The sequence below is a fragment of the Pipra filicauda genome, unplaced genomic scaffold, assembly GCF_003945595.2.
Source record: "Pipra filicauda isolate LSUMZ 115617 unplaced genomic scaffold, ASM394559v2 scaffold60_size3304689_pilon, whole genome shotgun sequence".
Lineage (NCBI taxonomy): Eukaryota > Metazoa > Chordata > Aves > Passeriformes > Pipridae > Pipra > Pipra filicauda.
This window is the reverse complement of record NW_024104765.1, coordinates 237,421-248,658: the sequence shown is the minus strand read 5'-3', so window position 1 is coordinate 248,658 and position 11,238 is coordinate 237,421. Positions and strand designations below refer to the sequence as shown.

Here is an 11,238-nt window from a genome sequence, read left to right as displayed (position 1 = left end):
GACTTCCCTAAGAAACTCATACAGCACTGAGTTTGTGCTCTCAATCTGACCTTTCTTTCATTATATAAGGAAAAAATAATCTTTATGAAAGTCAAGTTGAAGATAAGATCAGCAAGGTGGGCTGGTAATTACATAAAGTGATGTTCAGTCATTAGAGAAAATGTACAGTTGATCCAATGGCTTAGATGTGGGCGAGGAATATGATCTAGCTTTTACAGGTATAAAAGAAAGATGCAACTTTTTCATACATCAGTTTTGGGAACTTATATCCAAGAGTCGAGGACAGCTCAACTTCAAACACCATCCTGCAGTTTCTCTGATTTATTCTTGTTAAACAAGGGAGGTAATATATTTTTAATTTTTTATCACTGTTGAAGGGGAACAATTGCATATTTTTTCACTTTATTTCCCCTTCTCTCCATTTCATTCTCTTTCTCTTCTCCTTCCATTCTGTCAAAGTTTTTACTTTGAAAATTAACTGAAAGGTTGCTTTGGAACTAAAACATCAGTGCTTGGGGTTAAACTAGTTTTGTAAGCTAGAGAAAATGAGGTTCTAGGATTGACTTGCAGCTAAATGTTAATGATGTGTGATTTCTGTTTGGGTCCAGTAATTTTTTGTTAGTAACTGTGTGTTTTTCTCCTGCTCAATGTTGTTGCTGTCAATTGTCAAATATTACACAACCTGTTGTACTAGCACATCTTCTAGAATCTTTAAATTTCCAATCATGATCAAATATGTTAAGAGGAAGGAAAAAAGATGTTAGTGAAGATTTTTCAGCCTTCAACAGTGTGCAAGCAGATTACTGTGTGCATGATATGGGGCTGCAGGTGAAGTTTTGCAGTTGTAGTTCACTGTTGCTGTGACACAGCTGTACCTCATGGCCAAGCACCCCATAAAGAAATGAGCACAATGTGTAGAGCGTTTAACTGCTGTTGGGTATGACAGCACCACCGTCACCCTATGGAAAAATATAGAAGGACATCTCAAGTTTATGCTGAACTCATTAGGTTGTTGCATACAATCAGTACAAAGGATGGCCCTTGAACAGAGCTTGCTACCGTGTCTGTGTCAGAACATGGCCCACAGAGTTAGACAAGTGATTCTCATCCAGTGGAGCTTCACATGAATGTAAAGCACCCAGAGTCCCACACATACCTGAGCAGAAGACCTGTTTGCAAATACAGGTGATTGCCTGTCTTTTCGATGGCAACTGATAACATGATAACTTATTTACAGAAAAAGACAAGGTATTGTAAATAATGAGATGAGACTTTAACTACTGAGAAAGGCTTAAAACTACCATCTCTCCAAAGAGCTGCTGAAATTCATGCATTACGTAGTGTTGCAGTAGCTTAAGAAAGATAATATTTAATAGAACAAAGTAAAAGTTTCCTTTGATTTGATGGTGAGATGAAATGAGCAGTGTAGACACTAACCGGGTTAACCGCACAGACACAGTTAGAAAACCAAGTAAGACCATCGGGCAAAACAGCTATTGCATTGGAAAAGTAGAGAAGATCACATCTGTGGTTTATTGACAGGTCTCTTTGGTGGTTTTGTATGAGCCTGACAGTCTGACTCAATAGAGGAAGTGCAAAACTGCAATTTCAATTCCCCTTTTGGTTAATGTAATATAAAAACCTTCCCTCTGGGATTCCCTCAAACCCTTACAATGTACCAAATTATAGCATTATGTATTCTTAGAAAAATAAGGATGAAGGATGCCATTGTGCCTTCAGCAAAGAGCATGAAATCACAGGATAATCGTTCAAGGGTTGTGACTGGCATCATATTGGAGTCATTGGAGCACCCAGCTTATCAAAAGACTCAGGATGATGTAGAAACAGGTCGGTAAGAAAAGGCTGTCTGTCTTCTGCTGATGCATGAGACACTCCAGCTGGCTTCTTGTACTCTGGGAAGGTCCCCTTGGATGGAGCAGGGCTTAACATTAAACTGTGGGATTGTGTCCCAGTGCAGGCAAGTCTGCCAGCAATCATACCCTCTCTATGGTGCTGGAAAGAGCACATACAGAAACAACCTGAAAAAAAGCCTCATTTGCTGGAGGGAGGGATCCAGCCAATCCATTCATCCATCCATAGATGCTGCAGAGCTCAGTGCAGTTCCCAAACATCTGGCAGGACCATAGGAGATTGTGGATCTACACAGTGTGAAGGATCACCTTTCTCCTGCAGACACAGCTTACTCCTGTCGAAGTAACAGGGCACAGAGAGCTGGCAGCTGCTTCTCAGGAACCTGACAGCCAAGTTCAATGCTTTCATGGGGCTTCAGTGTTAATGGCATCCCATTTCCTTTGCCACTCATGGTCAGGTGTAGTCAGGAGACTATTTCTTGTATTTATAGGATTTTTAGTTAAAGCCTAAGCAGAGATTAATAATTTCAGGCTGCATACAGCCTCCATGCATACCTACATTAGACTGGCTTTTTGTTATGTCTTCCAAATGCTTATTTCCAGTGCTTCCACAATTGTTTCTAATGTTTTTCCTCATGATTTTCATTGTCTGCTTTTAACTCCTTTATCCTCTGTTTTCTGCCAGCATGAACTGACTCACTGGGCAGGTGGGAGGGAAGAAGCAAAGTCACTTGTACTCAGCACACAGCCTCACCACCTGTTAACTGCAACCTTATTGTCTCTTAGCCATTCTGTTTAGCTGGGCTTCAGGTCATTCTCTTTCCTCTATTTTTTTCTGTCTTAATTAGAAAGATGCTTGTTTCCACTGCCTTCATTCATTACACTGGAAAGCATTGCACATCAGCCTTGCTCATAAACTGTTTCTTTCCACCTTGCTAACCCCAGTCAGGTAGGGGTCATGCTCTTTTCATCCTGCCTTTGATCTCAGCCTCATATGCCTGGGCAAGATCTTTTTCTGATTACTGCAAAGATGGAGCTTTCTTTCATCTTTTTTCCTGGTTTCAAAGGTTCCTCGTAGGGCTTGTGCTCCCCTGCCTTCTGAACTGCTGCCTTTGAGGACTGCATTGTATGTCTGTTTAATCAATGAACCAAGACCTGATGACCTGTGTGTAGCAGCCCCACATCCCCACATATCTCTGGGAATTTGTGCAGGGATAGAGCATCACACTGCTGATCAATACTCCCTCTGTACGCATCCCAGTGCTCCAGGTTCACTCTTAGATAATGACACCAAGCAAGTGGCTTTTCTCCTTAAACAACCTCAGATTTGCCTCTCCCTCCAGATGTGAGCAGGCATTATTTGAACATTTGCATCATTGTGGCAGTCCTTGCATGGATTTTGCTGGCTAGGTGCAAAATCTGCAAAGAAATACATTAGCTTTATGTGAAAGCTATCTTCATTTAATTATACTTGATTTTCTACCATCTTTCCTGGTTAGTGTTGACAATGCCTTCTCTGATCAGTATAGCATGTTGAAATAACCTCTACAGCATACCTCTAGACTGATTTCTGTGTTGCTGGCATTATTGTCCTTCTCATTGCCACTTCACTTTTAGAGATGTTTGGGGCCACAATTTGATCTGTCCCTGGGGAAATTTATCATGGAGTAGGAGCATTGGCTAGTGGTGTATTTGGAAGAAGAGAAGCTCTTAAGTAGTTAAGGATTTCATGTAGGGGGTGGGGGAGGTTGTTGAGGTTTTTTTGCTTGCTAAAAACAATAGCTTTCAGTATCTAAAATGTATATATCAGCGTTGTCAGCTTGGGGTCTTATCCCACACATCAGTCATTAGCACATCATGCTCTTCTGTGTCAGTTCCAGTCTTCTAAAATCAAGGATAAGGTGGTCTACGCAGGCACAGAAGAAACTGTTCAAAAGATCCAGTTGGAAGAATCTGGAGAAACTCATGCGGCAGTTCAGGCAAAGCCCAAACAAGTTATGGGCTAGCTCCAGGCATGGCCTGGGGTGGTGACTGCAGAGGTGGAGAGACCTGCATGATCAGATAACATTTCTGAGAAGGCAGGTAAATAGTTTGGTGATTAGAAACTGTGTGCTTGGGTTTCTGCATGGGGTGCTTGGCTTAAGCCAGTAAGGAAGAACTGGGGCTTTGTTGCACATTCACAGCCAAGCACCCACTCTTGAGGGTGAAGGTGACCAGTGCTTAGCCCAGAATTCATCACAGGATTAGCTGCAAGGGCCTGGAAAGGCCTCCTGTTGAAATGTGCTCTGTATCTCAGCAATAAAAAGACTCTGAAACTCAATCCTCCAAGGTAAGGCTGTCCCTGGCCTGCCAGGTTGGGCGAAGGAGCACTGCTGTCTCTGTCACCTGCACAGGATGCCCCAATTTGGTAATTTAATACTTCAGCATCCTTTCTACAGCTCTTTCATCTGTGGACCCAATTACTTCACTGTGAGTAATTAATTTATAAAGGAAGGACTCAGGTGTACGCTTTAGAAGAAAATAATTTTTAAGGGGGAAATTCTGCAAATCAGTAAAATGAAGCCTAAAAGAAATCTTGTCACTCATGCATGGTGGGATGGAGGAGAGAATCGGAAGAGTAAAAGTGAGAGAACTCATGGGTGGAGACAAAGACAGTTCAATAAGTAAAGCAAAAGCCACGCATACAGGCAAAGCAAAACAAGGAATTCATTCACCACTTCCCATGAGCAGGCAGGTATTCAGCTATCTCCAGGAAAGCAGGGCTCCATCACGTATGATGGTGACTTGGGAAGATAAAAGCTATCACTCCGAATGTTCCTCCCCTCCCTTCTTCTTCCCCCAGCTTTATATGCTGAGCAGAACCCCATATGGTATGGGATATCCTTGGGTCAGTTGGGATCAGCTGTCCTGGCTGTGTCTCCTCCCAGATCCCTGTGCACCCCCAGCCTTCTCACTGGTGGGGTGCCATGAGAAGCAGAAAAGGCCTTGGTGCTGTGCAAGCACTGCTCAGCAATAATGAAAACATCCCTTTATTATCCATAGTTTTCAATAAAATCCAGAACATATCCCCACACTAGCTACTATGAAGAAAATTAACCCAGTCAAAACCAGCACAGCAGTCTATCATAAATATTAGACAGTTACGACATTTGAAGTTTTGGTACTGTGGCTTATGTTACTATTTAGAAAGAAAAGAATCATTAGGGCTAGGAAGGAAAGCACATTTTTGTTATTGTGATTAAGTAAATTTTCTGAGCCTATAAAATGCACATCAGTATACTGCATTTTCAGTTTTCAATCCTGCTTCTAGATTGTCTTTGTTACTTGCAGTGAAAGCTGTACCATTGTATAGCCTAGAAACTGGTACTGTACCCGGTGCAAAACAGTCCTTCAAAAACGTTTGTATTTTCAGGCAGATCATGGATTGCTACGGGAAGTATGCAGCTGTCACGTTGACCATTTTGTCTGTATTTCTACATCTTCTTCATACTTTTCCAGATGGAGAGTTTCTCATGCAGGGTAAGCTGCTTTCAGCCTTTAGAAATAGGAGAATTATTCGTAAAGAGTATAAATTAAATTTTCACATGTTTTATGAATGTGGTCATTAATCTTATCATTCAGTTCCATTTATTGACAATGAAGGTATAACAAATCAAGATAATTTCACTGTGAGTATGCTTCCTATTTCTTTCCTAAACTTGATTTCTCCAGGTCAAGGATGTCCCAGATTACCACACCCTCATGTTGATGTAGGTGACCTTAATCCTTGGAACACTATCAAATAGAAACATTTGGTTGCCTGTACTCTTGAGATCTAAATGACAATGTATCATCAGGAACAGCAGAACCATAGCTTCTCATCATAATATGCAAGATATTTTTCCTCTTTAGAGCCCAGAATATGGGATGTTGGTGGTGTACTATTTTATGAAAGATGCATATTAGAAAGATTTTAGGGGTATTTTGGAGGTTGAACCTTTTTTTCAGTTAGCCTCAAACTGAATATAGAAAAATGTGATCTACAGAAATCTTGGGATCACCAAACTTTTTAAAAACTCTCAATAAGAGAATCTTGCCTGAAAACAGTCAAAGTCTAAGAAGCACTACAAATCCTGCTGGTGCTATTTAGCTATCTATAGCTTGTAGGAAGTTTTCTAGGGACAGCTAGTGCTGTAGACATACAAACAAACCTCCACAATTGTCAACAAAATTGAAAAGAAAACCAGAAAAGATACAAGAATAATTGTGCTTTACCTAGAAGGCCACAGTCTAGTTTTACGGCTTGTGCACATTGCAGAGGTGAAGAATCCTAAAGGGAGAGCTTTGCTGTCTGTGCTTTTCTGTTCTGCAGACATCAAGAAGAAGAATGTGACCAGTGCTTCCTCTTATTGCCTGCACTTGCCCTTTCTTTTTGAAATGAAAATACAGCTGGAGACCAACTAAAAGTCTCTTCCTTATATTTTTGTGGCAGGTTGTCCAGAGTGCAAGCTAGGGGAGAACAGATTCTTTTCCAAGCCGGGAGCACCTATCTACCAGTGCACTGGGTGCTGTTTCTCCCGTGCCTATCCCACTCCGATGAGGTCCAAGAAGACCATGCTTGTTCCAAAGAACATTACATCAGAAGCAACGTGCTGCGTAGCAAAGGCTTTTACCAAGGTGAGGGTGTGAATGAGACCTGCTTAAGCTTCTTTTAGGATGCAATATTAAGCTGAAGCAGTGAATAGAGGAGAATATGGCTTTGCTGGAGGACACTGGAGAACTATTTGAGGGAAGAATTTTTGGCATTTATATACTGTGTGCCTTGGTTCTTTCTTTTTTTCTAAAGAGGAAATTAAAACATCAACAAGTAGTGATCTGGTATTCAGTTGGGATGTGGAAATTGGTGCAGTGCCACTGACTTCAGCAAAACTGTTTGGTCTCATGACACCAGTAGTTCTGGTAGTGGACTTGACCCCTAATTTTCAATTCTTCTGGATGTGCACCCTCCTCTTAAATGCTATGCAGTGTGTATTTGATTTTAATAAGTTGATTGTCTTGCTTCTTTCCTGCATAGGCAGGAGTTCCCTGGAAAGGTGTCTGGTCAATACTATCAATTACATATATGTGAATGAGGGACCAAAACCATCTGTGCTCATTAGATTAATTGAGATTGTTGTTTGCTTTTAATATTATAACCAAGAGGGAACTGTGAATGTGTACAGCTACTTGAGCCTTTAACAATCTCATCTGGAAGGTTCTTTTGAAGAGAGATTCTCCTAAATCTCATTATTTTGGGAGTGATTCTGCTCCAAGTAAAGAAACCTTAAGTTTAATGTAATAAACGGTGAGCTTGTTGAAACAAGCTAAGGTGTCTATCCTATGGTGACCTGAATCCAGCTCATTGTGCCAAACAGAGGCTCAGCCGAGTTACCCACTCACAGATTTGGTGCATTTGAGATACCTTAGGGTCCTGAAGTCATATGTGTATGGCTGGCAGAGCAGGGCTTCTAGAGTGACACTTCTAGAGTGACATGGGTTTGGTGAGATCCCCTCTGACCTCTCAAATGGCAATTGACAGCTCGGTGTGTGCAGCTGAAGAGAGTGCTGTGTGATGTGAGCCCAGACACCTGACTTAATTATAGACACCTACACCTGAACCCATCCTGGCTCTTCATCTGAGGAGAACATAGATCTTATTCTAGATCAACAACATTATACTTGCCCTGAAGCAGCAACTAGAATTTGTTTGTGAGTAAATACAAAGATTGTGGGTTTGGTGTTCATTTTTATAATCCCTGTGTGAAGTATTTTAAGGATACTTCCTGATTTTTCATAGGTGGGTTACTTGACACTTTTTGAAAATTAGCCACTTTAAGAAGTGTCCAAAGTAAGGACACCAAATTTTTTCACTATGCATGTCATGATTGAAAACCTTCTTTTTACAGCTCCAAAACCACTGATGGTACAGTTTCATAGGTAGGTGTTGAGGTCCTTCTAGTAAACGTACCCCAAAGAGCCTGTGTACCTTGTGGTTAGGAAAAAGGCTTCAAACATCTTTTACTTGAGAATGCTGATTTTACTGTGTAGCTAATCCTAATTATTCATTTTATGTGTGTTTTCTTTTTTTAAGATTACCCTTAAGGACAATGTGAAGATAGAAAACCATACAGATTGTCACTGCAGTACCTGCTACTATCATAAATCCTAAAACCTCTCCCTTTGTTAATGATCAAGGACAACGGTGAATGGAATATTTGTTTTTCAGCTTTTATAGCACTACTGTGTAAAATCTTATGTTTTCTGGTCAAGACACTGGCTAGACCTTTGGATAAGATAGATGGCTTTTTCATTTCCTCTTTGCTTCTTCATGCATTTAACTAAGTCTAATTATTTCCATTAAGGATAAAATACAGCACTTGCATGACAACCAAACACTTGATCTATTTTTAAAATAAACTGTCAGTTAAATCATCAATGTTTATTGAGAAAAAAATGGTGATTTAATAGCTTAACACACACATAAAAAAAGATTCTCCTACAATTAATTTCTAGATTTTTTTAAATGGGAGAGGGATTGAAGGAGGAAGGGAGGGATGGGAAAGTGGACAGAAGAAGCAATAATTTCTCCCTTTTCACTTGATGATTAGACTTTTTGAAGATGGGGCATTTTGTTTTTCCTGCTTCTCTTCTATTTTTTTCTTTACCCTGTGGGCAGAAAGTATAACAGTATATCATCTACGCGTATACTCTGTTGTTCCGTGCCATCCTTTTTTTTCTTTGAATTTAATCTTCTCCCATATAGATAGGTAGATGGACACAGAATCAAACATGATGAAGAATTGTACATTTTTCATGTAGCAATGGTGGAATAGAGTAGTGGTATCACAGCATTAACTGTTTAAGCTGTTTACCTTCTGTTTATCTTCAGCATGGTATAGGGCTTTAGTAATTCCTAAATGCACTGTCCTAGACCCAGGTATACAAATGGAAAAGGTAGGGAATGTGTTAGGTGTGAAGAGGACCACAGTATATGTACTCAGAATACATGACCTTATTATCATAAACTTGTTCAGTTGTAGTGGGTTGGATCAGGGTCTCTGGAAGAACTGCTTGCAGGTCTAGAGACTGCCCATGGGAACTGAAGTGGATTAATTCCCTTGCTCTTCTTCCTAATTTCAGCCTTTCTGTGGTCACTGGCTGCAAGGGTTTAAATATGCTGACTCAAAACCCTCAGATATATTTGTGGGGGATTTCCCTGCAGTAGAAGCTGTGAGAATAGCAGTAAGACCTTCTAATGGGATAGGGAAGATTTCCTGGGACGAGGCTTCGAGGGTGGCTGGTCTGTCCCGGGCCACGGCCATGGCTGATATCTGTGCTAATGCCAAATGACTGAAGGAGTTTAGACAGGCCCCACAGGGCTAAGCTATGATGGGGCACTTGAGGAGCCAGCAGTTTCTAGGATTTAATGATTGTTTAAATCCATCATTCATCCACCTTTCTATCTATCGGAGTGCAAATTCAGTGCTATTTTCTGAGAATACAGTTATGGCATTTTGTGTAGACTTTTCATAGATAGAGGAGATGAAGTCCTTAGAGAATCATTATTCAATGTATTTCCAGTAAACCCTGTTAGCCTGATCTCCATGCCTTTAACCCCCTGATTCAGTCTCTCTCCCCTGGGAACCACTGATCCCATGTCCTAGCTTCACTGTGCAGTGTGCCATTCCTGGGAGATGTTTTGTCTGACTTGGTATTGAAAAAAACCTCCAGTGGTTATTCCAGAAACTACCAAAGAGACTGATCTTGTTGCTTCACTGTTCTCATTATACTGGAAAATTTCAACATTCTGGAAAGCTTTACCCTTAGTGTTTTATCTGTCTCATTTGCTTCAACATTACTTTTGGTCAGAGGGGAGGAAGTTCAGTAGGGTGGTCTTTAAGATTAGTTTAATAACATCAGCAGCACAGGTTTTCACATGAGAAGTGTAATTTCTCATTCTGGGTCATCACGCAAGACACTACGGAAACACATGTCAAACAGCTGCTATAACTGACTCACAATTCCAAGCTGTTGTATAATTTTATTAAACATGATTGATGCGGCTACTTTTAAAGGAGAGCCAGGTCCTGCCTGGGATTTCTGGGTAACAAGAGAGGAGTGATTTGAAGATGCAGCATGATTACCTTTGGGGATGGGAATGGTATTGCGTTTTTTCATAACTTTTACAGGATTGGAAGGGAGAGCAGGGTAACACGTTCTCTGAAGTTCATTTTCAGGAGTGATGTGCTTTTTTGTGTTGCCAACCTTCTTGGATGACCTCTTACTCAAGTGAACTCCTCCGGCAGTATCGAGTACTTGGTTGTCTATCTTTTGCTGCCCACAACAGCAGGTTGGCGACATGATAAACTTTTGTTTGCGTCTTCTGAACCAAATTCTACATTTTGCATTGTAAAACCATAGAAATACCAAATAGAGTGAAACCCATGCTTTAAAAAAGACACGAGATGCTCTAGCCCTGTGTCCTCCTAGGACGCCTGGCGTTTTTTCAGCGGTTTTACCCCTCCTGCTTGTACAAAGCCATTTCGTGCAGAGCTTTTCAACTCATGGATCCCTCCCCCCTCTCAGGCAACCTCAGGCACCGAGAGCTCGCAAAGTGTGTATCGTGAGGGTATGTGGAATGGGGGAGCACCAGCCCCTTTAAGTTATCTAACTTTTCAGCTTAGGAGTGCTAACACAAAGAAAGTAACAAAGAAAGTGATAGAAAAAACACCTAGATACACAAACTTAACAGCAGGTGGTGAAGAAAATAAGATCAGAGCCTTTCAGCCACTGGCTGATGGGCCATTATGGATGGCCCTCGGGCACCGCGGGGGGGGGGCAGCCATCCTGAGCTCCCTAAGCGGTGGGAAGGGGGAGCGAGGCTGCCTTCGGTGCGGTGGGTGCTTGGGGGCTGGGCAAAACTCGTTATGGGATATCAGAAGGTGCTCCTGGGACTTTGCAAAATTTATTATGGGACGTTTAGAGGAGCGGCCAAAGGTGGAGAAAGGTGGTGGCGGGGACCAGAATGGACTGGGGAGGAGCAAGCACGGGAAAACAAAGGAAAGGGGCCGGTCGTGCGTGCAAGATGCCAATCAATATGCTTGTCTGACTGAGCCTCTGACTGATCACTGCAGTCTGTACTATACTGGTATTAAAACCTTTGCTTAACCTTTTTCCCCCCCTTCTTTTTTCTGTGTAATCCTGCTTTGTATCCCACGTGTGAGTGCTGCAAGGCCTAAGTGCTAGGAACTTGGAGGAGGGACCCACAAATCTTGGTGACAGCAACGAAACAGACCAATATACTGGAAACCAGTATGATAAAGTCAGGGGAGACGTTATCAATCTCTAC

The 11,238-nt window shown here is 41.5% G+C and overlaps 1 protein-coding gene across 1 annotated transcript; it reads left to right on the top strand.

The window, feature by feature from the left end:
• Positions 1–206: 206 nt before the first annotated feature.
• On the top strand, positions 207–8,395 carry CGA (glycoprotein hormones, alpha polypeptide). Its single transcript, XM_027743529.2, has 4 exons — positions 207–343; positions 5,284–5,390; positions 6,343–6,527; positions 7,981–8,395. Exons 2-4 carry the CDS (start codon positions 5,291–5,293, stop codon positions 8,056–8,058), a joined length of 363 nt encoding a protein of 120 aa, XP_027599330.1. The 5' UTR covers positions 207–343; positions 5,284–5,290; the 3' UTR covers positions 8,059–8,395.
• Positions 8,396–11,238: the final 2,843 nt, after the last annotated feature.

What these genes read in the sequence shown, in the direction of transcription:
- CGA (XM_027743529.2), top strand. Translation starts at nt 5,291, where the DNA reads ATGGATTGCTACGGGAAGTATGCAGCTGTCACGTTGACCATTTTGTCT. An exon ending in TGGAGAGTTTCTCATGCAGG is followed by an intron (nt 5,391 to 6,342) that starts GTAAGCTGCTTT and finishes TTTTTGTGGCAG; the next exon opens with GTTGTCCAGAGTGCAAGCTA. An exon ending in TAGCAAAGGCTTTTACCAAG is followed by an intron (nt 6,528 to 7,980) that starts GTGAGGGTGTGA and finishes TCTTTTTTTAAG; the next exon opens with ATTACCCTTAAGGACAATGT.